This window comes from Podarcis tiliguerta (assembly GCF_965153285.1).
Source record: "Podarcis tiliguerta genome assembly, chromosome: 2".
Classification (NCBI taxonomy): Eukaryota; Metazoa; Chordata; class Lepidosauria; order Squamata; family Lacertidae; genus Podarcis; species Podarcis tiliguerta.
In genome coordinates, this window is record NC_139535.1 from 25,527,667 (window position 1) to 25,554,018 (window position 26,352).

The 26,352-nt window shown below is 44.6% G+C and overlaps 1 protein-coding gene across 49 annotated transcripts in view; it reads right to left on the bottom strand.

Moving 5' to 3' along the window:
* MAGI1 (membrane associated guanylate kinase, WW and PDZ domain containing 1) overlaps positions 1–26,352 on the bottom strand; it is a 485,140-nt gene that overhangs the window by 90,119 nt on the left and 368,669 nt on the right. For 24 of the 49 annotated variants that reach the window (XM_083424561.1, XM_083424575.1, XM_083424566.1 and 21 more), the window contains 4 exons: positions 16,346–16,403; positions 8,763–8,863; positions 5,314–5,406; positions 618–803 (listed from right to left, as the gene is read on the bottom strand). In XM_083424561.1, coding sequence (XP_083280687.1) covers positions 618–803; positions 5,314–5,406; positions 8,763–8,863; positions 16,346–16,403 — 438 coding nt within the window. Of the gene's footprint in view, positions 1–617; positions 804–5,313; positions 5,407–8,762; positions 8,864–10,160; positions 10,209–16,345; positions 16,404–26,352 lie in introns of all 49 variants that reach the window. The other 25 variants (XM_083424587.1, XM_083424572.1, XM_083424594.1 and 22 more) reach the window with 3 other exon arrangements.

Here is a 26,352-nt window from a genome sequence, read left to right on the forward strand (position 1 = left end):
CTTCAAGTTATTGTAACAAATCTTAAGTCCTTACTCACGGGTTTGCTGTTTCAGAATAGTATTTTTTGGAAGAAAGGTCAGCGCTCATCCGTGACAGCCGCGCGGCTTCGCCTCCGCAGAAAGAGCGATGAACTCACAGCACCGCTCCCCCTCCTTCACTCCGGAGCCCCTTACGGGGTCCCTTCCGCGAATTTGGGGTCGCTCCAGGTGCCCGCCGAGTCCCACGGCCACGGACTCTCTCTGTCCGTGGTTTTTCTTGATGGGTTGCCGCTGCGCCGTAGCGAAACAACCCTTTTCTGCGGTGCCCCTCTTCAGAGCTCGAAGAGGTCCGCCATCACGGTTTCGCGCCGCCTCCGGAAGTCCCTTCTGAGTGCTTTTAAACACTTATACCAAGGGAGGCTTTATTAGCCTTATAGACTGAGGTCACAGCAAACCGATACACCAGGCGCACCCCACCCCACCAATTCTGTGTCTTAACTTGCCATAACTTGCCATTTGACCTCAGATTTTCACGGTTTAAAAGCTCAAAAACCTCCACTCTCTGGGAAACAGCAGCTGCTAATATTACATGAGCGCAGAGCATTTTGAGAGTGTTTTTGAAGCCAGAACGACATTACCTGTTTCCATTTTGCCATCCAGGGCTGCAGGCCCATCAAGCACCAAACTCTTTATCTGAAGAAATTCATCCGGTTCATCCCCGCCGACGACGGTGAAACCAAAACCCCTGCTGCTTTTCCTCAGTTTGGTGTGAATGAACTTTCCTTTCAGTTCAGATGGGTTCCGTGTGAAAAACGGCTTTCCTGCTGTGGAAGTTTCAGAAGTTTATAAACATGCCAAGGAAGGTAAGAAAGAAGAAAAAAGAGACAAGCAGGCCTCTCCACTACCCCCTTTCCTTAACCTCTCTCAGCAAGACTATGAACTCACTTCTAAGGATGAGCAAGCTTCCAAGCTTCAGAGGGCTCCTTTTTTCCCCAAGCAGGTGAGAAACTCCCGGGAAGCTCAAAAGATGGGAGTACATTCTCCCCCAAGGAGGAGGCTCAATTAAAATGCATCGCCGTGACCATCTCTCTTCGGTTGGAACTGTTACAGCAATTAATACAGTAACATCCAATCCAAAAGGAAATTAAAGGGCAGCGATACAAGTTAATTCCCACTGTAATGCACATCGTAATTGCAAAAGTGCCTTTTCTTTTTAAAGCAAGACAACCTTATTAAGTACAGCCGGTTATCGTCAAAGGCCTGGCCTGCACATCACACTTAGCCAAACTATGGCTTAGTGCAAACTCATGGGTGTCCAGGGACAGCTGGCTTGGCGACAAAGTGTTACAATAAGCTTAGAGCTTACAATCTCCAAATGGAGAAATATTTGGCCCTCAGTTCACGTGACCTTAGAAATTGGCTCCTTGACCAGTCTGCCAATCAACATAGAGCATCCAGTGTAGCTGCCCATAACTCTACTTGGTACCCCCAAATTAAGATCAACCATTCAAGGCACCACTACCTTGAGACGCTGACTTTCCTGCAACTGCGTAGGAACTAAGGTTCCAGCAGATGCCATCAGCATACTTAAGAGGGGAATTCCCCATATGGAACGCAAATGCATTTATGGAGGCAATCAGGTCAAGGATATCATGTGCTACCTGCGGATTTGCCCCCTACATACAATGCACAAAGATTTAAAAATAATAATCTATTTTTAACTGATCGCCCCAGGAGGTGACAGTCGAACTTTTAGCTGATAAAAGATCTAGAGATTACACACCTGGCAACCAAATTTGCTCTGGCAGCTAAGAAGCTCATTCCGGATATGTGAATGCTCTCTATTTTTTAAAATTTTATGCTGTAAACTTTTATAGGGTATGTCGTGTGATTTCAGAGGAAAGCCCTGCCTTGCCCTTTGCTGTACATTGTAAAGGCTGTGCACAATAAATTGACTGACTGACTGATTGATTGATTGGCATCTCCTCTTTGATCCCCCTGGTCCTTTCGGTTGCCACATTGAACTAAGGAGTGGGGTGTGTGTGTGTGTTCTGGTTTATTTTGAGTGACAATAATAGCTTTGTAACGCACAGAATGGCCCTCTATGCACTAGCTGCAAAAAAATAATAGTAAAATAAAACCAGGTGAAAGGTGTTAGATAAAATCACTGCAATTATTGTGGTGATTCAGAGGTTTAATTTGAAATCAAGGTGGAATTGACTTTGCTGGTGCCTCTGGTAACCTCTGAATTACATCAAGGATGTTGACTCACATTATGAACACATAATCTGTATTGTTTTATTGGTACTGTTGCTGTGGGTTTGTCGTTGCCTGTGGCTAGAACAATAAACTGATACCGTACTGTATGGAGCTAAGAGGGCTCATGGTTAAGCTCTCTTCAAACTAACCATGAGCAGTAACCAAGGTTGGCTTTTGGTTACAGGTCATGGTTAGTCTGCAGAGAGCTTAACCATGAACCCAGACGAAGGCTGAGCCAAAGCTTGGCTCAGCATACATTTACAGACACAGCAGGTGTAAGAATATGGCAAGTGTAACGGCTTAGCTCATGCTAGATTGCCCTACACCAAGTCAGAACACAGGTTCATCAGATACAGTATTGACTGGCGGCTGCTCCTCAAGTTCTTGAGCTGAGATATTTCCTGATATCACAGCATGCGCTGGAGAATGAATCTAGGCCCTTATCCATGTGCTCATCCACTGAACTATGGAGTCCTTTCCCCTTTAATTCCAACCCCACCCATGCCCGCAACATCCTTAGGAACAGATTTGCACACTAGTACAGTGGTGCCTCGCAAGACGAAAAGAATCCGTTCCGTGAGTCTTTTCGTCTTGCGGTTTTTTCGTCTTGCGAAGCAAGCCCATTAGCGGATTAGCGCTATTAGCGCTATTGACAGTTTAAGGGCTATTAATGCCTATTAAAGGCTTAAGGGATTAGCGGTTTTGCTGCTAAAATGCTATTAGCAGCTTAGCGCTTCAGAAAAAGGGGTTTTGGAGCGAAAAACCCCCTCAAAACTTTTCGTCAATTTTCGTCTTGCAAAGCAAGCCTATAGGGAAATTCGTCTTGCAAAGCGCCTCTGCAAACGGAAAACCCTTTCGTCTTGCGGGTTTTCCGTCTTGCGAGGCATTCGTCTTGCGGGGCACCACTGTATTAGAAATAGCATTTTTCCTCCCATTGCCTTATAGGGCTGCAGCCTCATGGAAGACAGATGAATGCTTTTGTTCTTTGTGCAGCTGAAACTGAGAGCATCATATCTGATGAAAAGTGAGAAGGGGATACAAGGATGAACTGCTTGGAAACACGCACAGGCGAAATGCATAGGAGGGACCAAAGAAACCGCAGATAATGTTATGTTGGCATTGTCCCCTCGCAAATAGCCGTGATAAATACGTCTTCCCCACAGGACAGCTATGGAATTGAAAGCTGCAGAGGAATTACACACAGCGAAGGAGAATACTTTTCAACACCGCAAGGGTGAATTTGGTATTTACAAAAATAGGTTTTTGCGCACACCAGCCAAGACGACAAGGTGATACATAATATGACTCTCAGGGGTGACTCAGAACACCAAAGCTTTAAGCGGTGCTAATTATTTTTGAGCCTGAATGGATTTTTGAAAGTATAAAATCACCAAGCAAGGAGATGAGTATGCCATGGGGAACCTCTGAAGAAGAGATAAGTTATGTATTTATTCACTTAAATTCATTAGCAATTTTACCATTTGCATCTTTACATACCAGCAATAAAAATATGTTAATAAAATAAGAAGAAGGCAGCAGCGTCGGTACTATTTTAGTGCCTTTTCCAACCTGACTTCATTTTTTCCAAGTGTTTCAGCCTGTGCGGCTTAGACCCCAGTTCACACAATGGTTCTTTTCAACGAGCTGAACTCAACACGTTTTCCACGGACTGGCACATGCCGAACTTGTTTTCTGAATGGGCTCAACACATGCCGCCATCCTGACTCAACGTGTCCTAAAGAGGCATTGGCAAGTGTGCCGAACAAGCGTGAGAAAGGCAAGCGCAGAGAAGTTGCTTGCGCTCGAGAGCAGCAAGCTACCAGCTTCTTCATGCTTCTCACACAATGGGTAACTCCGTCAGTGTATTTGTTTGGGGGAGGAGGAGGCAAAAGCTTCAGGACAGGAAGTCAGCTAGTCCCAAGATAGTTTGTGTGTGAGAGAGATTTCTTTGCACATGCACTAGCACTTCTCGTTAAGTCATGGTTAGCTATTGACCATGAGAAAGCACTAGTGTGGACCTAGCACTTGTGCGAGGCTTCAGTTCTGGGGGTGGGTGCACAAAGGGAAAATTGTGCAAAGTCAGGAACCCCTGGAAACCACCATGAGCCAGAAGCCTGCTTGCTGGCATCCCACGATCTTCCCAGAGCCCAGTAATCAAGCAGATGTCTTTTTTGCCTGCCTCTGGGATGTTCTCAGAGCCGTCACATCTCCTTCCCAGAGGTTGGTAAGGAAGGCGCAGCCATGCTTATCGGGCTTTGGGAAGGCAGTGTGAGGGCTCTGGGATGCTGTTGGAGCCCTCCTGATCCCTTCCCGAAGACCAGTAAGCGAGGAAAACCCCACCTATCTGATTGGGCTGCCCCAGTCACTCTGGGCAGCTGTATTGTTTTAATACTTGATTGAGAGCCGCCCAGAGTGGCTGGGGAGACGCAGCCAGATGGGCGGGGTATAAATATATTATTATTATTATTATTATTATTATTATTATTATTATTATTATTGTTGTTGTTGTTATTGTTATTATTTAGCCACACCCCCTCACAAGGTTGTGATCACAGAGCGCTTGAAGGAGCTGGGTATGTTTAGCCTGGAAAAGAAGAGACTGAGAGGAGATATGACGGCCATCTTCAAATATCTTAAAGGCTGTCTCATGGCGGAGGGAGCATGCTTGTTTTCTGCTGTTCTGGAGGGTACGACTAGAACCAATGTCTTCAAGTTGCAAGTAAAGCGATTCTGACTAAACATTCGGAAAAAACTTTCTGACAGTAAGAGCTGTTTGGCAGTGGAACAGACTCCCACGAGAGGTGGTGAACTCTCCTTCCTTGGCAGTTTCTAAGCAGAGGTTAATTGGTCATCTGTCATGGATGCTTTAGTTGAGATTCCTGGAAGGGACCACCTTCCAACTCTACGATTCTACCACTGAGCTAAGAAGACCCTTCCTCTAACTCTAAATCAGGCAAAACCTTTCCCTGAGCACTTCACCACACCCCCAAGGAAGGATATCTTATTTGATAATGACACTATCTGAATCATTTTTATTTTTCATGCAAAAGAGAAATACTTATTACAGCAACTTACCTTGTACTGGAGCATCTCGAACTGTCTCCTGCTTGTTGGGAGTGTGGTTTGGAACAGCAGGAGGGGCAAGTGGCGGGTGCTCCGCTGTCCATTCTGAGAAAAGAAAACAGATGTGCATTGGCTTTTACTCTACTGACACCAGGGGAAAATCAGCAATCAAGAGGGACTCAGCATGCCGACCATGACGGCTCTTCAAGTGCCTAGTCAAGTTTCTTTGCAACCCTACAGAAGACTCATCACGATGGGGGTCTCTCAGAGCCTGCCCAACCATGGGAAGTTACAGGGGGGGGGGAGTGATCCATCTCCCTAAACCAGATGTTGCTGGAATCTGCCAGGCCCAGCCAGTATGGCCAACCGTCAGGGATGGTAGGAGTTGCAGTCCAACAACATCTGGAATCTGGAATCCTTGCCTAATGTGATCAAGGATGAGAGCGCAAGATTAACCACACATTGGGAGTGTGGAAAATGAGGAGCAATGCCTGACTAGCGAATGGATATTTCTGGTCACAGAGGATAGACAGATGCAGTAGTTGGGGTTAACCGCCCATGCTTACACTGTCAGGCCACACACACAGCATTTCAGTGCACGTTACAACTCGTTCAACCTCCCATCTGAAATTGCCTTGCCTTTTATTGGGCCTTCGTTTATTTTGAATCTCAGACAAATCTATGGTGGAGAGTGAGCTTTTGTTGTATGTGGCAGATCATGTTTTTTTTGTTGTTTTGTTTTTTAAAAAAAGATCCAGTCTCCTTGGCTCTGTTTTATACTGGTTATGTTGATGACATCGTAATCTTAAACGTTGTGAAATGCCCTGAGTGGTGGGGAAGGGTATACGTGTTCAAACAGATGAAATAAACAATAACTGTAAGGAAAGGAGAGGCACTTAGTGCTGCTTGGCTTAGATACAACTTGCCCATTAACCAGGCAATGCCTGAAACCGAGCTGTCTGCTGCCTTTGCCATTTTTCTGGAGACCAGGGCAGGTGGGGACCGCTTCTCCTTCCCATTGCAGCTCCTCATGATGTGCCTGAGTTCAACTAAGCTGATTATAGTTCAAATTCATCTGTGAACATGTGAGATTATGAAACTATCTCAAACAGAGGTAAACCTGTTGATGGCATTTTACCATTGCACTGTGGAGAGTGTATTAACTTATGGTCTGTGTGTGTGGTTTGGGAGCTGCACGGCCAGGGGAAAAACAATGCTGTCCAGGGTTGTAAAGACTGCAGAGAGAATAACTGGGTGCACTCTTCCCACCTTAGATCAAATCTATGCTGCCAAGTGCCATAAGAAAGCGGCAGAGATAGCGCAGGATAGTACACACTCCGGAAATGATCTCTTTCAGCTTCTGCCTTCTGGAAGAAGGTATAGGGTTATAAAGGCCAGGACCAGCCGCCTGAGAAACATTTTCTACGCAAATGCAATTCTGGTTCTAAATGCAGCATAAGGGGTCTCTACAGTATAGTGTATTTTAAAATGGGGTTTCAGAGTTTTTAGGGTTTTTTTAATATTTTATGTAGTTTTTCAATTTCATTGTTCTGCATGGGACAATGACAATAAAGATATTGTATATTGTATAACCACTGCTTTATCTAGCCTGATCCTACTACCTGTGATAGCTGCTTGCCAAGCTCTCTCGCAGAGATGTTTCTTCCTGATACGATGTAAAAAACGAACGGCACACACCTGGAAATGCCAGTGACTGAAGCTGGGCTTCCTGCCTGCAAGATGTGTGCCACAGGACTCTGTTCATTGCAATCACTGATCTTTCTTTGGCCACCTCTCAGTTGTCCACAGAGGATGGGTTTGCGCAAATACCCACATGGGTTTGCATCCTTTGCATTTGGAACTTTATGTCATGGATACTGAAATCCACACAGGAGAGAATGCCTTGCATCACACTTGCATTACTCCTGGAGCAGCTCTGTGCTTTAAAGCAGTTGCACACATCAGCTTACCCCCTGAAAGTATTCACTCGTTTGCCTATTGTGAACACACAGCAGCAACTTGAGGAACTAGACAAGTTCTTTCTCATCCACAGACACTGAAGGGAGGGCCAGCCATTTTAAACAACTGCTTCCTGCTTGTTCTATTTCCTAATGCCTGCAATTTTGTCATTGGGTGCTGCAAAAATGGTCAGCTGCTTGAAGCATTTACGCATTAAAACGAAAAGGGTATCTGAACCGTCAGCGTCTATTCACATATACTCTGTATTCTACTATGCATCCCAACCCAATAAACCAATAGAGTAAAGACACTCTAAATATGCTGGCTCAGTTTGCACAAATGCAAGCAATGAGACGCCAACGTGAATGAACAGACGTGTGGGTTCCCAAAGTGAAGATCGTAGCTATTGCACTCCCCACTGATTCTGCTGTTTGGGGCTTAGCCGTGGTTTGGCTTAGCATTATGTCCAAACCCAGGCTCATGGTTTGCCTCTGCAAAACAAACTGTGAGTGATGAATGTTGGTTACAGCCCGTGGTATGCAGTTTTGGGAACCTGCCATTTTGCTGGCTTGTGCTAAGCTGCCTGTGGATGCTCTCAGAACAGTACTCTTGATAGATAAATCACAACCTGCAGGACTCTGTATGGGGACTCAGCAAAGGCTGCATGTATTTCATAATAGAGGCAAATGTACCGTATTTTTTGCCCTATAGGACGCACTTTTTCCCCTCCAAAAATGAAGGGGAAATGTGGGAATACAGGCTTCAGGAAGCTCTGTGCAACCGTCCGGAGCCCAGTGCGAAGCCGCGCCGGCCTCCGGAGGGTCGCACAGAGCTCCCAGCCCTCCTGGGGTCCACGCAGCTCTGCGCGACCCTCTGGAGCCCGGCGCCAAGCCGCGCCGGCCTCTGGAGGGTCACGCAGAGCTGCCTGCCCTCCCGGGGTCCACGCAGAGCAGCCTGCCCTCCTGGGGTCCGCGCAGCTCTGTGCAATCCTTCGGAGCCCGGCACCAAGCCGCACTGGCCTCCGGAAGGTCACACAGAGCTGCCTGCCCTCCCGGGCTCCGTTTTGGGGGCTGGGGGAGGGGGAAACTCGGGCTTCCCCCTCCCCCAGCCCCGCAAGCTCCCAGAGCTGCCTGTTCTGGGGGCTGGTGTCGGCGGAAGCTCGGGCTTCCCCAGCCCCGTGCCTGGGGGGGAGAATAATTTTTTTTTCTTTATTCCCCGCCCAAAAAACCCCCTAGGTGCGTCCTATAGGGCGGTGCGTCCTATGGGGCGAAAAATACAGTAGTTATGTTGGGACTGGTTTTTGCAGGCCAGGATTATCAATCAGTTCTGGTGTATTTCTGTCCATGCATTGTTATCTCTCTTCAACTGCGCCTGGCTCTGTGTGGAAGGGCAGCTGGGCCTAGCCAGGAATTCAATAATTAAACAATATGAAACCTTAAGGAAGTACATGTGGTGTTTAGCAAATATTTCAACCCTGACAATTTTGCAGAGTAGTTGCCAACCTTCTGGTGGTTGTGGTGGTTGCTGCTGCTGCTGCTCAAGCTGTTTCTTCCGTTTAGCTTCCAGAACTGGGTTTTCATATTGTGTTTTCCGGTTGATGTGGCTAAAAAGAAAGATCACTGTTAAATAAGGGAATACTTGGCGAAAACAGAAAAGAAAAAGAAACCTTAAGCAAGCTCAAAGACTCCTCTAACAGAAACGTGGCAGGAGGAGGAGAGAAGTCAAATGTGGACTATGTGTCAGAAAGCTGCTCTAAAGGGGTGGGGAAATGTTCACAGCTTCTTATCTGGCATGGCATCTTGAAGAGGTACGGCTAATTCTTTCAAATACTCTAAAGTAGCAGTTTATCTGCGAACAATGATATTAAGGCAGGAGAGTCCATGCAAGACAGTCATCAGATTCTCAGATGTGCAGCCATTGTTGGGTTCAGCAGAGTTTAATACGGCGGCGATATCTCTAAGATATCTGAACAACATGCTATATCATCACAGTACATGCAAGCTACTTATAAATGCTCCGGAATAAACTTTGCAAAAGCGGACTGCAGAGAGGCTTAGCGGAAAGACCACAAACAAGCCACGGACACTATCGCTGCGAGTTAATAACCCTAGCAGAAATCTCCAAAAAAAGATCAGCATATGGGGACTCCAAAGTCTGCCACTTAAATAAAGGATGGATGGCCGAAAATTAAAAACACCTGTGAAAAGGTTAGAAGGACAAAGCAACTCTGTTATCAAAAAGTTAAGCCAATAACTTTAAGCCATTAGTAGTCTTGATACAGCCACTTGGAGATCTCGCTTATAGGTTACTTTTTAAAAAACAAAACAAAAACAAAACACAGCTTCGTGATTCCAAAGGCAAGAGTTCTTTTGAGCGTGTTCATTTTCCCTGGGGTGCTCCATTGTTTTCAACGAACCTGAGCTAGAGTCCGACTAGCACTTCCTGAACAACCGTGCCTGGATGACCCAATGAAAAAGAAACACAATTGGTGTCTGTCCGCCTTTGGCACAGCTCCATTGAAAACAATGGGACAGTACGAACACCTGGGGGTTGGCTAGATGCAATCGGATGCAATCTTAGAGCCTGATCTGCTATGATGGTGCAGTGGTGGGTAGGATCAGGCCCTAGACGTTTTGAAGCACCACGATGGAACAGGTTTAAGGTGCTGTGTGAATGGCTGGAGCAGCACCGGTATCACTACACTTGCCAAGGCTGTGGGGCACCGTGGCAGGGAGGAGACAAGGCTGCCAGCACCTCATCAAGGGCACCCTGGCAGCTTTTGAGCCAAGTATAAGAGCAGTGCAGGTTTCCTTATAAGCTAATTGCTGAAAGACGGGCCTCCCCTATTGCTCCCCTGTTTGTGCCTGTGCATTATTCACATTAATTCTTTGGATACAAACCTTGAGCCCAATGCAAAGTTTACCCTCATGTCCATCTGGACTCCAGTCCTTGTAGCAGTTATAGAATATATAAACAAAAACTATTATCAAACAACAGCATTGCACTCACAGGGTCCAGCTCAGATTTCTTTTGGCTCGGCTCGTAATAGAAGCTCGCAACGTAAAAAAAGGCTATTAGGAAGAGGAGCTGCATTTGACAGAGCAACATTAATTTAATGAGTGCAATAAATGTGAAGGAAATAAAAGCATCCCAGGTTCCTCTCGGTTATGAAGAACGGTTATGAGAGTCTCCGTGTCACTGCAAGCCAGCAGCCCCTTCTCGAGCCTCTGTGGGACTCCAGTGCTGTGACACAGACCTTGGTGGGTGAGGGCACGTGAGGTTATTCATAACTCTCTTTGTCATTCTCTCCCATTTCCTGAGTGGGGCCATGCAGAGCAAGTAGGAAGAATGAGCAGAACGGGTTTCCCTACTGGCACACAGATGGATGGAACTGGAAGGAGAAAGTCCACTCTCTTCCTCCAGCTAAAAAACAAACCTCCCCGGTAGCTGCACCAGATGAGTAATACAGCCGTTGTTGGCTCTTTTGCAGCTTCTCATGGGAGACGCAAGTCCAGTTTTGGACCAGCAGATGCGCCTGCATATTAAGAACAGGTGAGGATGATGTTGTTCCTTGTTTGCAAAGCGCTAGCCTTGTGAAGTATGAAGTACTCCTTCAGAGGATGTACATCTTGCTCAAATGCAGATAATGCCTCCTGGGGCAGACCTCACTCATCTAAGTCTAGCAAGCCCCCATATTGCTATTATGCATGCTTTGGAGCTGGCCTTCAGAGTGTCCTTGTATTCCATTGGGTTGCTGGAAGGGGTAGATGGAAGGGGTTGCAAGGCTCAGGTCTGGGGAACAAATGCAGACCTCCAGGCCACATATCCATCCCCCGCTTCAGGCCACGCTGCTCATCGGCCCTGCTCCATGCCCTCTCTAAGCGGTTTCTCTTGGCTAGAAGGTGTCCTTGAACTATGACGATGCCTCTTGTTTTCTGCATGCGGAGACATGTATGGGTGTTAAAACTGCTGGTATTTGCATGGCTGGGGTGCAGCCAACCGCATGCACCTGTTGCTCCAACCCCTTTTGCCTCAGGCCCTGCTCACCCCTGGGGGTTCCCCAAAATGCAAAGTGTTCCTCAAGCTGGAAAAGGCTCCCCATCCCTGGTATATGAGAAGCTGACAACAAAGCTGACTAACTGAAAAGTCTGCTTCCCTACCGTGATAGGAATTTTGAGGTATTAGATATATGGTCATGTTCATAACCGCATGTACATAAATCAGCACAGGAAGACCGACCTGAAGCCATTTTGATTCCTAAACTGAGCAAATGTTTTCTCTGCAAGGTCAAAGTGGAAAAAGCCTCCCCATTGTCTTTTCCTTCACAAATCCTGTCTTAAGGGTATGTCTGTGTTTGAATAGGGTGTGAGCCTGTGACATGGTCCAGGAACTAAGTATTTATCATTACAAAAGACTGGCCAGGCTCCCCAGGGTATCCAATCAAGTAACCTGCCAGACAGAAGATAAACAAGGACAGGAGAAAAACAACATTCAAATTTCTGTTTAGACCGCCTTTTTTGTGATGTAGGTATGATGTTTCTGGGGGTGGTCTTGATCTACAGGGTGGAAATTTCAAAAGTCTTTATAAGGCCTTGCATGCCATTTTTCTGGGTCCCTCCTCTCTCCTGCGGGTGAGGGGGAGCACCCTGTTGCAACAGATCAATAAAAATCAAGCTTACTAGCTGCTTTGCTTCTCAATATTCTCTGGTTGGCCTCTGTTATTCTCTCCTACCAATAGGGAACCTATGTAAGGACTCTATATGGGCTCTTGGATACCCCATAAGGGAAAAGGGCAACTTTTGTTTACAACACTACCACACACACATGCAAACAATGTTTAGGCCCCTCTCCAAAATCTCAGTGTGAGAAATAATGCCTTACCATCCTATACTGAAAATGGATCTTAGACGACAAAGGTGGAAGCCTTCCAGCTGAAGATAATCCAAATCTCACAAATGCAAAACACTGAGTGAATGGTGATAAAAGTTTTGTCTTAGTTCTTAACTGCACTCGGCACTTCCTCAAAATAGGTTACAAATGCCGTCTCTGACGAGGAGGAAGGCCTTGGAACAGGCAGGAAAAGGCCAGAAAAGTCAGCTGAAGTGTTTATAATGGGTTGAAATACTAGGAAAACGAGATACAATGGTACACGTGGATGTACGTACATCATGGCAGGGTGTGAATGCATACGCAAAATGAGTATTCTCTCCGTGTGCTTAAACTGCCATTAGCATGGAGGTTCTCGGGTTCATGGGTAGCAGTTAGGAGCAATGGGCCTGGTGGCTATATTCGGTCATTTTTTAGAAAAAAGACTAAGGCAAAAGTGAAAAAGTACCAGTATGACCTTATCAGACCTATTGCTATCTTCGTCATCCATACAACTCTTACAAATACAGTCATACCTCGGGTTGAAGTAGCTTTGGGATAAGTATTTTCGGGTTGCGTGCTGCAGCGACCCAGAAGTAATGGAGCATGTTACTTCCGGGTTTCGCCGCTTGCACATGCGCAGACGGTCAAAATGACATCACGCGCATGCACAGAAGCAGTGAATCGCAACCTGTGCATGCACAGACGTGGGTTGCGTTCACTTCTGGATGCAAACGGGGCTCCGGAATGGATCACATTTGCATCCAGAGGTACCACTGTATGTTGATCCTACTTGCAGGTAGGAATGGCCGGATAAGGAGAAAAAAACCCAACTGTGGATTCAAAGGAGGAAATGGCAATAGACAGGCTTGGAATTGGATTATCCTGAACATGCATTCGTACTATTCATCAAATTTGATAGTCTCATTATGCAATATATTTTCCCTATCTAAATAAGGTGTGTTGAAAAAAGCTATCCCAGAAGAACAGCAATATAGTGAAGCATCAAATGATCAGGCTATTGGGGGAGAAGTGAAATTACGGTGTGAAAAGCAGAATTGTGTGAATCCTACCTTTCTACCTCCAGGAGTTTTCTGGTGAAATGAACGACAGCGGGCCTGCCGCTTACACAAGGGCTCTGTTGTGGGGGTTTGTGTGAAAAAGGCACAACTGTGCAAAGTCATGAACCCTTGGAACTGCCCCATCATCTGCAAGGTTGAGGGGTGCTTACTGGGGCCAGGGAAGGTTGTGGGAAAGTCATGTTGAGACCTGTGACTTTCCCAGATTCCAGTAATCAAAGCACGGGGCTTTGGGAAGGATGCACACAGGCTCTGGAATGCTGTCGGGAGCCCTCGTGCTGCCTTCCCAAAGCCTAGTGAGGAAAAGCCGCTGGGTGTGTGGGAAAATGAAATAAAATAAATGGAGAGTGGGCTTCTCTCACTCTGTATTCATTTATTTGTCCTCCCACCACCAGCATAAAGTTGTGATTGTGTTAAGTAAAGCAAGCACAAGTTGTGGGTTTATCATATATAGATTTCAGCCTGTTGGTCTTTTGGTATGGAATCTGATATGGATGCTCTATGATCTACAGTGGAAGTGTGACTCTGTTGGTTCTCCCAGTGTTTTTTTGGTACCATCGACCATGGGCATCCTTCTGAGTGTAAGTTAGGGGTTCAGTGCTGAAGTCACATTCCTGAGAGACAGGCCCAAAGGAGTGGATCTGGTAGATTGTTGCTCTTCTCCTTGGCCAGTGGCTAATGGGGTTCTGCAAGGCTCCGTCTTGCTGGCACAATGCTGTTAAACCTCTAAATGAAGCTGCTGGGGGAAGGTATCTAGGTATTTGGGCTGCAGAGCCATCAGTATGCTGATGGCACCCAACTCTCTCTCTCTCTCATTGCAAAGTTGCTGCTCATTGGTAGCCATCAAAGCCTGGATGGGGTGGAACAGGCTGAAGCATAATGCAGTCACAAAACAAAACTGCTGGCAGTTTAAAGCAGGTGGAGAATGTTCTGAGTGTGGTCACAGTCCACCAGAAAGTTCAGGTTTGTAGCTTGCGTGTGCTCCTTCAGCCAGCGCTGTTAAATGTGTCGGTGGCATCAGTTGGAAAAGGCTCCTTATTCCAGCTTCAACTGATTTGTCAACCAGTCCACCCTGACAAAGTCAGACATACCTCCAATGGCCTTCAGACGATGCGATCACTGTAACACGCGCTGTGTGGGGTTGCCACCGAAAAATGTTTAAAAACGGCTACCAAAGGTTGAAAACAGGATGCCGACAGATGCTAGACATTTTGATTCTACCATGCCAGTTTTCTAAGATTTGCATTGATTTGTCCAGTCGCAGACGACTCTGAGGTTGCACGCTCATCTTGCTCTATAGGCCGAGGGAATCGGCGTTTGTCCGCAGACAGCTTCCGGGTCATATGGCCAGCATGACTACCACTTTCTATCTGTTCAAGGGGCTGCTGTTAACATTTTAAGTACCAGACGACTTGAAACTAGGGTAACTTAATGTCTGCTGGTTATGTCACTGGTTATGTCACTGGTTAATGTCACTGGTTAGACAGTGTTCTCGAAGCTACAAACATGAACCTGACCAAACTGCGGGTGGCAGTGGAAGACAGGAGTGCCTGGCGTGCTCTAGTCCATGGGGTCACGAAGAGTCGGACACGACTGAACGACTAAACAACAACAATGTCTGCCTTCTCCCATACATTCTTCCCTGCATGCTGTGATCATCGCCTAGAGCAGGGGTGGCCAACTCCTGAGGGACTGCAATCTACGTTCAGCATTAAAATCTGACAGTGATCTACCCCCTTTTTTTAGGGAGGGGAAATGCCCTGTTTTTAGGGGTTCAGGCACACAGGACTGTTGTGGAAAGGGAAGAACGAAGAGGTCCAAGCACATGTGTCCAATGCTACAGACCAGCTCTTTAGATCCCAAACCATTGTTTCTCTTATGCTGCTTTCTCATGTTGCCAGCCAATTTTTCACTGAAGCAGAGGACTTAATATAAATGGATTATTTGTGCACCATGCATTCACACACACACACACACACACACACACACACTGGGTTGGAAGATACTGGAGAGATTTCTTAGTATGGTGTTTAATAGCAAAAAAAAAAAAAAAGAAGAAGAAAAAAGAAAGAGAAAAGATAAATATTTCCCCTTGATGTCTCCAGCGAAATAAATGTCATGTTTTAATTATACGGTTTGCTAACGTTGGAGTCCGAGGCACCGAGGCCATGAGTTAAAACAACAAACATACACCATGAAAGGTTAACTCTTCCAACTAAAGAAAACACTGTGAGCTGAGAGATACCAGGGAGCTCATCTATTCATTCGTACATATAATTAAATATGCATTCTTGTGGGGGTTAGCAATGAAACTAAAATGGAATCTCAATTTCTTAAGGGAGAGAGCTGCCGTCTAAATCAAGAGCAAGGCAGAATTGGGGGGAGAGAAGGAAGTCGTCCTTGTAAAAAGGCTGCCCCCCTTTAAGCAACTGCTCACTGCAGGATTCCTTCTGGGTAATGTTTGTTTCCACACATTTGGAATCAAGTCACAGTAGTCATTTTGGCTACACTGCAACGCTAGCAAAAGCAGGAATTAAAGCCAAAAACTGTGACCCAGTTCAGTTAATCTAAGAAGATTCCTGTCTTTAAGAATGCCAGTTTGCTGCCATATTCAGATAGTGAATCTGCGAATCCTGTGCCCCTGCTTTTCAGATGCAGGCAATGTTTCTGAACTGGCATTTACTTAGGAACCCAGGACTTAAAACTGAGGTCTGTATTGTCTTCATTTCGCAGCAACTCTTTTCAATCCTCATTTTCATTTAACAGCTTACACCAGACTGCTAGTATATCATTCCAAAGCATACAGGAAATGGAGTTTCCCGTCTCTCAGGCTGAATTTGTGTTTTCTCCCTTAATTATCACTAGGGGGTGCACAAGAGCAATGCATGAGGTACCCTCTTCTCTCTCTTTCCCTTTTCAAGCATCCATACTACAGAAAGAGCCAAGTATTTGCAGTTTTATGCTGCTGGCTACATACTGGCACATAGCACCACAGCCTGCTAATGATAAATCAGTCAAGGTGGCTAAATTTCCAATGACAAATGCCCAGCTCAAGTGGATTTCCACACAGTGGTTGGATGCTGCTATCTGCAGCGTGTTAAGGGTCACATAAAAATCATTACAGAGACAAAGTTACTTACTCTACATAGTAGACACCATATACAGGATCTTCAATCTTTTCCCAACCAGTAGGTAGTTCTGGAAACAAATGGATATTACTTATTTAAAGCATTTTACTTTCACTTGCAGATTTATCCTCCCCGCTGCCCCCAACTACGTTTTCACATAACGCTCGCTGCAATCCTAGAGCATGCAACTTTTAAGAATACGCTTTTTAAAACAATCTATTCACTCACTGGACAACACGTTCATGGAAATGGCTTCTCAGGACACATTGTGCAGCTTAAAGGGTGAGGCACACACAGTCTCTTTTCCCCAAAAAGGTAATCTGTTGCAGTAAGATGAACCAAGATCCAAGTATGTCAATCCTTTAGTGCAAAGGACTCCCACCTGTGCAACAGAACTTCTCGTTTTCTTCTCCTGGTGATCTCTCTCCCCAAATGCACAGGAGGCATGTGGGCTGAATATGTCATTTTGTGCAAGTGGGGAGCCCTGCCACTAATAGGAATAACTTCGCTGGATGCAACCCCAAGAGTCCTAAGGTACAGCATCAGCTTTCGCAGGTCAATCTCTTGGGAGCTTTCGTGCAGCACTTAGTTCGGTGTCAGTTTTTGTTATGGCTGTCGAAATGCATTTGGATGGACATTTAATGGCAAAAAGGCTTACGGAGCCCAGAAGGTAACAGGGCCCTGAAACAAGGATCAAATGACAACGGGCTCATATTCATTAGCCATGTCTGCAGAGCGAGATTTTTGAAATTCTTTACAATAGAGAGTAATACAATTATATTGCAAAATAGGGGCAACATTCCCAGCAACGTCACATGATCTGGTGTCTGTCCATATGCCCAGCTGATGTCCATGTGAGCACCCCAAAAAAGGCAGGTCCTCCCGCAGCACCTAGCAAACTGCTAATGTGGCCCAACTTGCAGCAATTGTCTCTTACCTCTATCTAAGCACTTCACATTTCTATCACAACTGAAAGGGATCAGAATCCCGGTGCTGACAGCATAAATCTCTGTGCACGTGCAGTCATTTTATCATGTTACAAAACCTGTCACAAAATCATTATCCCTTAATCGCACCTTAAAGTAATTTTCAGTTTTACAACTGCGGGGTGGGGGGTGGGGGAATGCAGCAAAAGGAAGATTGCTCAGGAAAAGCTAAGAGCTCCACGCCTGCAGGTTTGCAAAGCTGGAGGCGTAAATACTTCTATAAGCATAATTAGTCAATGAAGAAAAACCATTTGAGCGTACATCGGAGTTTGCTTTTTTAACTTGTCTGTTTTGTTTTCTCCTGCTCTCGATAAGAGAGAATGGTGCGTCAAAAGGGCCACAGGCACCAAAACACGAGATTTGCTCTGAAGAAGCTCTACTTATCAGAAGCAAATTGCTACCTTTTTAAAAAAAATGAAGGGAAAAAAAGCTTAACTTGGGTACAGTGCCTAGTAGCTTTAAGGAGGATGGGATGTGCCATCCTTTTCGAAAGGCAGCCATGAACAACCTCAGAAGACATGAATCCATCATTTGTCCTCTGTGGACACAATACAGATGAGGGCAATTGTGTGGGCTGTGTACTTTTGAATGATAAGAGCAATTCTTTCAGCTCACAGGAAACCTTTTCCAATGAATCACTTTTGCTTTCCCCAGTTTATGTGAACATCACAAGCCAGGACTAGGAGAGGTTTCATTTTGAATAAAGCTCCTGATACTCCACTTGAGAAGGTAGGGGTGGGGAGAGTTGTATATAGCAAAAGTTGGCACATGGGGGGAAAGGTTCAGACTTGCTGGGACTCCTAGGTGTGCACAATGCTCATGGTCATCTTTCAGGCTTCCCAAGGGTATCTGGTTGGCCACTGTGAAAACAGGATGCTGAGCTACTGACCTGATCCTGCAGGCTCATATTTTTACTGTAATATATTTATTTATACCCTGCATTTCTCCCCGATGGGACTCAAGGAAGCTTACAGACAAAAATAAGAACCACTTAAAATACAATTAAACACTGAAAAAAAATCAAAGCTACATACATATATAACATTTATTAAAACCATCCCCAACATGTTAGGTTCTTAAATTTAGGCAATGTGGTGCCATCCACATGTTGCAGGACTTTGGCTGCCATCAGCCCTAAGCAAGCAAGGGTTATGAGAGTTGCAGTCCAGTAACATCAGGAAGGCACCGTCTTGGATCAGAGCTACACTCCTCAATAAGCCAAGCTTTCACAGGCAGTTTTTGACGTGAATACAAAACAAGAATTACCTTGCTGGAGCAAGCCAAACATCCATCTAGTCCAGTCTTTCTGAAACTTGGGTCTCTAGCTGTTTTTCCAACTACAATTCCCATCATCCCTGACCACTGGTCCTGCTAGCTAGGGATGATGGGAGCTGTAGTCCAAAAACAGCTGGAGACCCAAGTTTCGGAAACGCTGATCTAGTCCAACATCCTTTTTCTCATCCTCAGCAGGGAATATTAAAACACACCCCCACCCCCACCTGAATTCTGACATAGCACACTCCAAATAGGGTTTTAACCATGGGCTCTTCCTAAACTCATAGGGTGAATTCAAAGAAAGAAAGAGAGAGTAAGAAGACACTCTATGCTCAGCATATCAGTGTCTTTTAAAAAATCAGACCGTTTCATTGAGCTTACCTATAATGGTAAAAAATAACCAAAGTGAGAGTTATTCTAAGACCACAGCAAGAAGCAATGTTTGTGTAACGAGCATTGGTTAACAGCACAATCATATGCATGTCTACTTAGAAGGACGTCCCCATAACTCTTGTTCCCAGGAAGCACATATAGGATTGCAGCCTTGAAAAGGAAAGAAAAAACACCCAAACCCTATTTTGTAGCCTGCACAACACGAAACAGTTATCCAGTGTGCTATCGACAGGCTCCAGCTACAATGCCATAAGGACACAAATAGCTCCAGACTGAACAGCAATGAAACCCTTATAAACACACATGGGCTAATTACTCAAAATGTATGTTTGCAATGCGGAAACTGGCTGAAAATCAAGAGAAATTATTTAATGCGTTCTGCTTCACATGTTCCTTGTTTGCAAATAAAAGGCAGGTTTCCCTCCAACTCCCCCCCCCCACATATCCCCCCCCCCCTTTTAATGCTATCCTTCTGAAGCATCTTTGGATTCCTTGAGATATAAAAAAAGGAAATGCAAGCCAGCGCTGATTGGGGGTAGAGGAGGAGTGGTTTGGAGGCGCATGTGCAAGAAAGGAAACACTTGGCAAAAATGATAAACTGGTCTTTTCTGCAGACCAGAAACAAGGGCTTTCTGGGTACAGCATTAGAAGGCAATAAAATTGCCACACAGAAGACCCAAATTTTGCAAATCTCTGATTTGGAAAACCGTTAATTGGATATACCGTATTTTTTGCTCTATAAGACGCACCAGACCGCAAGACGCACCTAGTTTTTGGAGGAGGAAAACAAGAAAAAAAAAATATTCTGAATCTTAGAAGCCAGAACAGCAAGAGGGATTGCTGCGCAGTGAAAGCAGCAATCGCTCTTGCTGTTCTGGCTTCTGGGATAGCTGTGCAGCCTGCATTCGCTCCATAAGACGCACACACTTTCCCCCTTACTTTTTGGGAGGGAAAAAGTGAATCTTATAGAGCAAAAAATACGGTACATTGAAACCCAATCAAGGGGAAGTGGGGAAGTCACTTAACAATGTTAATAAGTGTAATTTTAATAAGGTTATGATTTGTTTGTTTGTTTATAATTTTGTGAAAAATTATTTAAACGTTTTTGGGGAGGGGAAAAAAACAGAAGACCCAAATTTTCCTCTGTAATCCTTCACCAAAGAAAACCAAACAAAATATCGTGTGTTTTTTCTTTGTTAGAGTCACATGTGAGCTTAAAATCTGGGCTTTAAAAATGCTTCCAAAGATATTATACCTTTTTAAAAATCAATGTCTAGGTGTCCAGAGTAATTCCAAAATGTGGAAGTTGAAGCTGGCTGGAATGTCACCGAAGAGAGAAATCAGCTCTGGGTCTCCGTGTTTAGTACCTGTGCCATTTTTTTTTAAATGTACCAAATAAAATGTTATTTAAATTCACCTTGGAGAGATTTGTCCCCGTCTTTCCTTTGCCTTTTTGATCTGAAGCATTTTGACAAAGAAGTGCTAAATTCCAAAAACAAACATCAATATTGAAACTGTAAGCAACGTTGTTGATAATCCACCACCAAGGTGAAAGGTTGCCACTTAAAACATTACCAAAAAAAGAAGCTTTTTTTTTTGTTTCTTTTGTTTGTTTTCTTTCTGTCTTAAATGAGTTGCATTTTAACAGGTGTGCACAGATTTGCATGCAGTTTCTCTGGAAATTCGCACTTAGGGGGAAAACGATGCACACGCAACATTGGGGAAATTGCAAAGCCGATCGGAGAATAAACTTCTCATACGTTGGCTGGAGTATTGTTTCAGGGGTTTTATTGGTGGAGTTGCTGCTGTTTATTTTTTGTATCTTTATTTTGCATCTTATTATGATCTATGTGAAAATGGATCAATTTTGTTGTGTACATTTTGATGTTTTGTTTATGGCTACTTTTCTGTTTGTAGTTATGCAATTTTTGGATGTGGTAAGCCGCCCTGAGCGTGGTTTTGGTTTTGGAAAAGTGGCATACAAACAGAACGATTCGCAGAATCACAGAAACATACCGTATTTTTTGCTCTATAAGACTCACTTTTTCCCTCCTAAAAAGTAAGGGGAAATGTGTGTGCGTCTTATGGAGCGAATGCAGGCTGCGCAGCTATCCCAGAAGCCAGAACAGCAAGAGAGATTGCTGCTTTCACTGCGTAGCGATCCCTCTTGCTGTTCTGGCTTCTGAGATTCAGAATATTTTTTTTCTTGTTTTCCTCCTCCAAAAACTATGTGCGTCTTGTGGTCTGGTGCGTCTTATAGAGCGAAAAATACGGTAGTTGGAAGGGTCCCTGAGGATCATCTGAACACCACCTCCTGGACTAGCTCAAACCTGCAACCTTGGCGTTATCAGCACCACATTCTAACCAACTGAGATGGACTGACTGATATGTTACTTTCTGCCCACGCGCAAACACATAGAAGGTAGTGACATTGGCATTCTTGGTTGTCCTCACCCTGGAGAAACGTATGGCTAATTAGTAACATGTGTGACAAGCAGACTGGCCATGTGTGTATCAGTGGTGTTGTTTTTTGCAGCTGTAAACACTGCCATTTTTTTAAAAAAAGTTGGTCAAGCATGTGGGAAGGGGTGAGCTGAGCCTTGCTTTGTTCACCATGACTTCTAACCATTAAGGCAGGGGTCAGCAAACTTTTCAGCCGTGGGCCGGTCCACCGTCCCTCAGACCCCACCCCCACCTGAATTCTGACATAGCACACTCCAAATAGGGTTTTAACCATGGGCTCTTCCTAAACTCATAGGGTGAATTCAAAGAAAGAAAGAGAGAGTAAGAAGACACTCTATGCTCAGCATATCAGTGTCTTTTAAAAAATCAGACCGTTTCATTGAGCTTACCTATAATGGTAAAAAATAACCAAAGTGAGAGTTATTCTAAGACCACAGCAAGAAGCAATGTTTGTGTAACGAGCATTGGTTAACAGCACAATCATATGCATGTCTACTTAGAAGGACGTCCCCATAACTCTTGTTCCCAGGAAGCACATATAGGATTGCAGCCTTGAAAAGGAAAGAAAAAACACCCAAACCCTATTTTGTAGCCTGCACAACACGAAACAGTTATCCAGTGTGCTATCGACAGGCTCCAGCTACAATGCCATAAGGACACAAATAGCTCCAGACTGAACAGCAATGAAACCCTTATAAACACACATGGGCTAATTACTCAAAATGTATGTTTGCAATGCGGAAACTGGCTGAAAATCAAGAGAAATTATTTAATGCGTTCTGCTTCACATGTTCCTTGTTTGCAAATAAAAGGCAGGTTTCCCTCCAACTCCCCCCCCCACATATCCCCCCCCCCCTTTTTAATGCTATCCTTCTGAAGCATCTTTGGATTCCTTGAGATATAAAAAAAGGAAATGCAAGCCAGCGCTGATTGGGGGTAGAGGAGGAGTGGTTTGGAGGCGCATGTGCAAGAAAGGAAACACTTGGCAAAAATGATAAACTGGTCTTTTCTGCAGACCAGAAACAAGGGCTTTCTGGGTACAGCATTAGAAGGCAATAAAATTGCCACACAGAAGACCCAAATTTTGCAAATCTCTGATTTGGAAAACCGTTAATTGGATATACCGTATTTTTTGCTCTATAAGACGCACCAGACCGCAAGACGCACCTAGTTTTTGGAGGAGGAAAACAAGAAAAAAAAATTATTCTGAATCTTAGAAGCCAGAACAGCAAGAGGGATTGCTGCGCAGTGAAAGCAGCAATCGCTCTTGCTGTTCTGGCTTCTGGGATAGCTGTGCAGCCTGCATTCGCTCCATAAGACGCACACACTTTCCCCCTTACTTTTTGGGAGGGAAAAAGTGAATCTTATAGAGCAAAAAATACGGTACATTGAAACCCAATCAAGGGGAAGTGGGGAAGTCACTTAACAATGTTAATAAGTGTAATTTTAATAAGGTTATGATTTGTTTGTTTGTTTATAATTTTGTGAAAAATTATTTAAACGTTTTTGGGGAGGGGAAAAAAACAGAAGACCCAAATTTTCCTCTGTAATCCTTCACCAAAGAAAACCAAACAAAATATCGTGTGTTTTTTCTTTGTTAGAGTCACATGTGAGCTTAAAATCTGGGCTTTAAAAATGCTTCCAAAGATATTATACCTTTTTAAAAATCAATGTCTAGGTGTCCAGAGTAATTCCAAAATGTGGAAGTTGAAGCTGGCTGGAATGTCACCGAAGAGAGAAATCAGCTCTGGGTCTCCGTGTTTAGTACCTGTGCCATTTTTTTTTAAATGTACCAAATAAAATGTTATTTAAATTCACCTTGGAGAGATTTGTCCCCGTCTTTCCTTTGCCTTTTTGATCTGAAGCATTTTGACAAAGAAGTGCTAAATTCCAAAAACAAACATCAATATTGAAACTGTAAGCAACGTTGTTGATAATCCACCACCAAGGTGAAAGGTTGCCACTTAAAACATTACCAAAAAAAGAAGCTTTTTTTTTTGTTTCTTTTGTTTGTTTTCTTTCTGTCTTAAATGAGTTGCATTTTAACAGGTGTGCACAGATTTGCATGCAGTTTCTCTGGAAATTCGCACTTAGGGGGAAAACGATGCACACGCAACATTGGGGAAATTGCAAAGCCGATCGGAGAATAAACTTCTCATACGTTGGCTGGAGTATTGTTTCAGGGGTTTTATTGGTGGAGTTGCTGCTGTTTATTTTTTGTATCTTTATTTTGCATCTTATTATGATCTATGTGAAAATGGATCAATTTTGTTGTGTACATTTTGATGTTTTGTTTATGGCTACTTTTCTGTTTGTAGTTATGCAATTTTTGGATGTGGTAAGCCGCCCTGAGCGTGGTTTTGGTTTTGGAAAAGTGGCATACAAACAGAACGATTCGCAGAATCACAGAAACATACCGTATTTTTTGCTCTATAAGACTCACTTTTTCCCTCCTAAAAAGTAAGGGGAAATGTGTGTGCGTCTTATGGAGCGAATGCAGGCTGCGCAGCTATCCCAGAAGCCAGAACAGCAAGAGAGATTGCTGCTTTCACTGCGTAGCGATCCCTCTTGCTGTTCTGGCTTCTGAGATTCAGAATATTTTTTTTCTTGTTTTCCTCCTCCAAAAACTATGTGCGTCTTGTGGTCTGGTGCGTCTTATAGAGCGAAAAATACGGTAGTTGGAAGGGTCCCTGAGGATCATCTGAACACCACCTCCTGGACTAGCTCAAACCTGCAACCTTGGCGTTATCAGCACCACATTCTAACCAACTGAGATGGACTGACTGATATGTTACTTTCTGCCCACGCGCAAACACATAGAAGGTAGTGACATTGGCATTCTTGGTTGTCCTCACCCTGGAGAAACGTATGGCTAATTAGTAACATGTGTGACAAGCAGACTGGCCATGTGTGTATCAGTGGTGTTGTTTTTTTGCAGCTGTTAAACACTGCCATTTTTGTTAAAAAAAGTTGGTCAAGCATGTGGGAAGGGCTGAGCTGAGCCTTGCTTTGTTCACCATGACTTCTAACCGTTAAGGCAGGGGTCAGCAAACTTTTTCAGCCATCGGCCGGTCCACCGTCCCTCAGACCTTGTGGGGGGCTGGACTATATTTTGTTGGGAGGGGGGGAATGAACGAATTCCTATGCCCCACAAATAAGCCAGAGATGCATTTTAAATAAAAGCACACATTGCACTCATGTAAAAACACCAGGCAGGCCCCACAAATAACCCAGAGATGCATTTTAAATAAAAGGACACATTCTACTCATGTAAAAGTACGCTGATTCCCAGACCGTCTGTGGGCTGGATTTAGAAGGCGATTGGGCCGGATCTGGCCCCCGGGCCTTAATTTGCCTACCCATGTTTTAATATATATGCCGTGTTACAGTATTTACTACTTGCTGCACAGCACCATGAGATCCCTTTGGGATGTATATTTAGAAATATAACAAATGAGTGAATGATAAAGTAGTACAAGCTCCAAATAGTCAGGGGCACACAGCTGAGCTGCCAGAGAGCCAAGGACCAGCTGCAACTCTCCAACATTTGTCCTAGAGCGTTTGGAAACGTGAACCGTCTCTTTCACCTTTCATAGAGTTTAGTGCTTCGAACACCAGGGCGCGTGCTGCAAAGCAGGCCTGCTGCTCAGCGTATGGAAGAAGAATTGTTCGTGAAGTAGAAGGCCCAATGAATATCAAAAGCAAACAGAACACCCACAAGTGGGAGATGAACAAGTCAAAAGGGTGGGGTGCGCCTGACAAACCCTGTCCGCGGAAGATCTGCGCAAGGGTTTTTCCACTTGCGCCAGGGGGTTTTCTCCTCCTCTGCTCCTCCTGAAACTGGGTGGGGTGGGAGAACCCCTCAGAACATAAGGGGGATTGTTCCATCTGGCAAGCAGATATGCTTGATATGCAGATAGGTTTGTGCAGATGGAACATTTGTAAAAGCGCAACGTTGCATTGTATCCCAAATCTCTAAAACATGTTCGGTGGAAATCAACTTCTGTTTTACTCAGAGTACATCTGTTTATTGAGTATACACGTTTATTGATTTGAATGCTTCTACTCTGAGGGGGGAAAAAAGAAGATTGGTTGAGTACCATCCTGTAACCCAAGTGCCAGAGGCAGCTCCTCTTTTCGGGTACCTGTCCTAAGTGTATCACTATTTTGCTCTATTTATATTCGCCTTGTTAACATTTTGTTAGAGTAAGCTACCATCGCTGTCAGTCTTAAGGGATCAGCTTCCCCCTCGGATTCTGTAAAAGTTCATTCTCTAAGTGGGACTGGATGCATTTTATCCTTAGTAAACACACACACACACACACAGACATGTGTCTGAATACTAAGGAACTGCACATTTCATACACTGCAGCTGCTGAGCTACATTTTGAAAGGGTGATAACATGTTGTAGGACAACCATGTTTCCTAATACGCTTTAAAGAAAAGCTACACTCGTGGCTGCTGTATCAGTGAAGGACTAACTGTTGTGCAGTAAACGGATGCAGTGTACAACAAAGAAACTTCAGGTAGAGCTGTTTGGACAAACCGCTGGCCAGCTCCATAGTTAGGCAAATCAAGTCTGTGGAGGAGGTATGTGATGCTGCACTCAACTCTCTGCTCCTCCCTTCCTTGAGTCGGGAAGCAAATCACAGGCCATCTTAAACAAACTGCAAGCACTGGTTCAGCTGCAGGTGCTACTCAGCCACACCATGGTTTGTTTTCCCGACTCAGAGAACAAAGCGGAGCCCGCTTGGGAAGTGCACACAAGCACACAACTCATTCACAAGCAAACCTCCCTAACTATGGTTTGTAGCTATCATTACATCCAAACGCAATCAAGTGTCTAATAGTGGGTGGGGGACGAAGCAATAAGATATAATTGCCTGATGGTTTTGGAGATT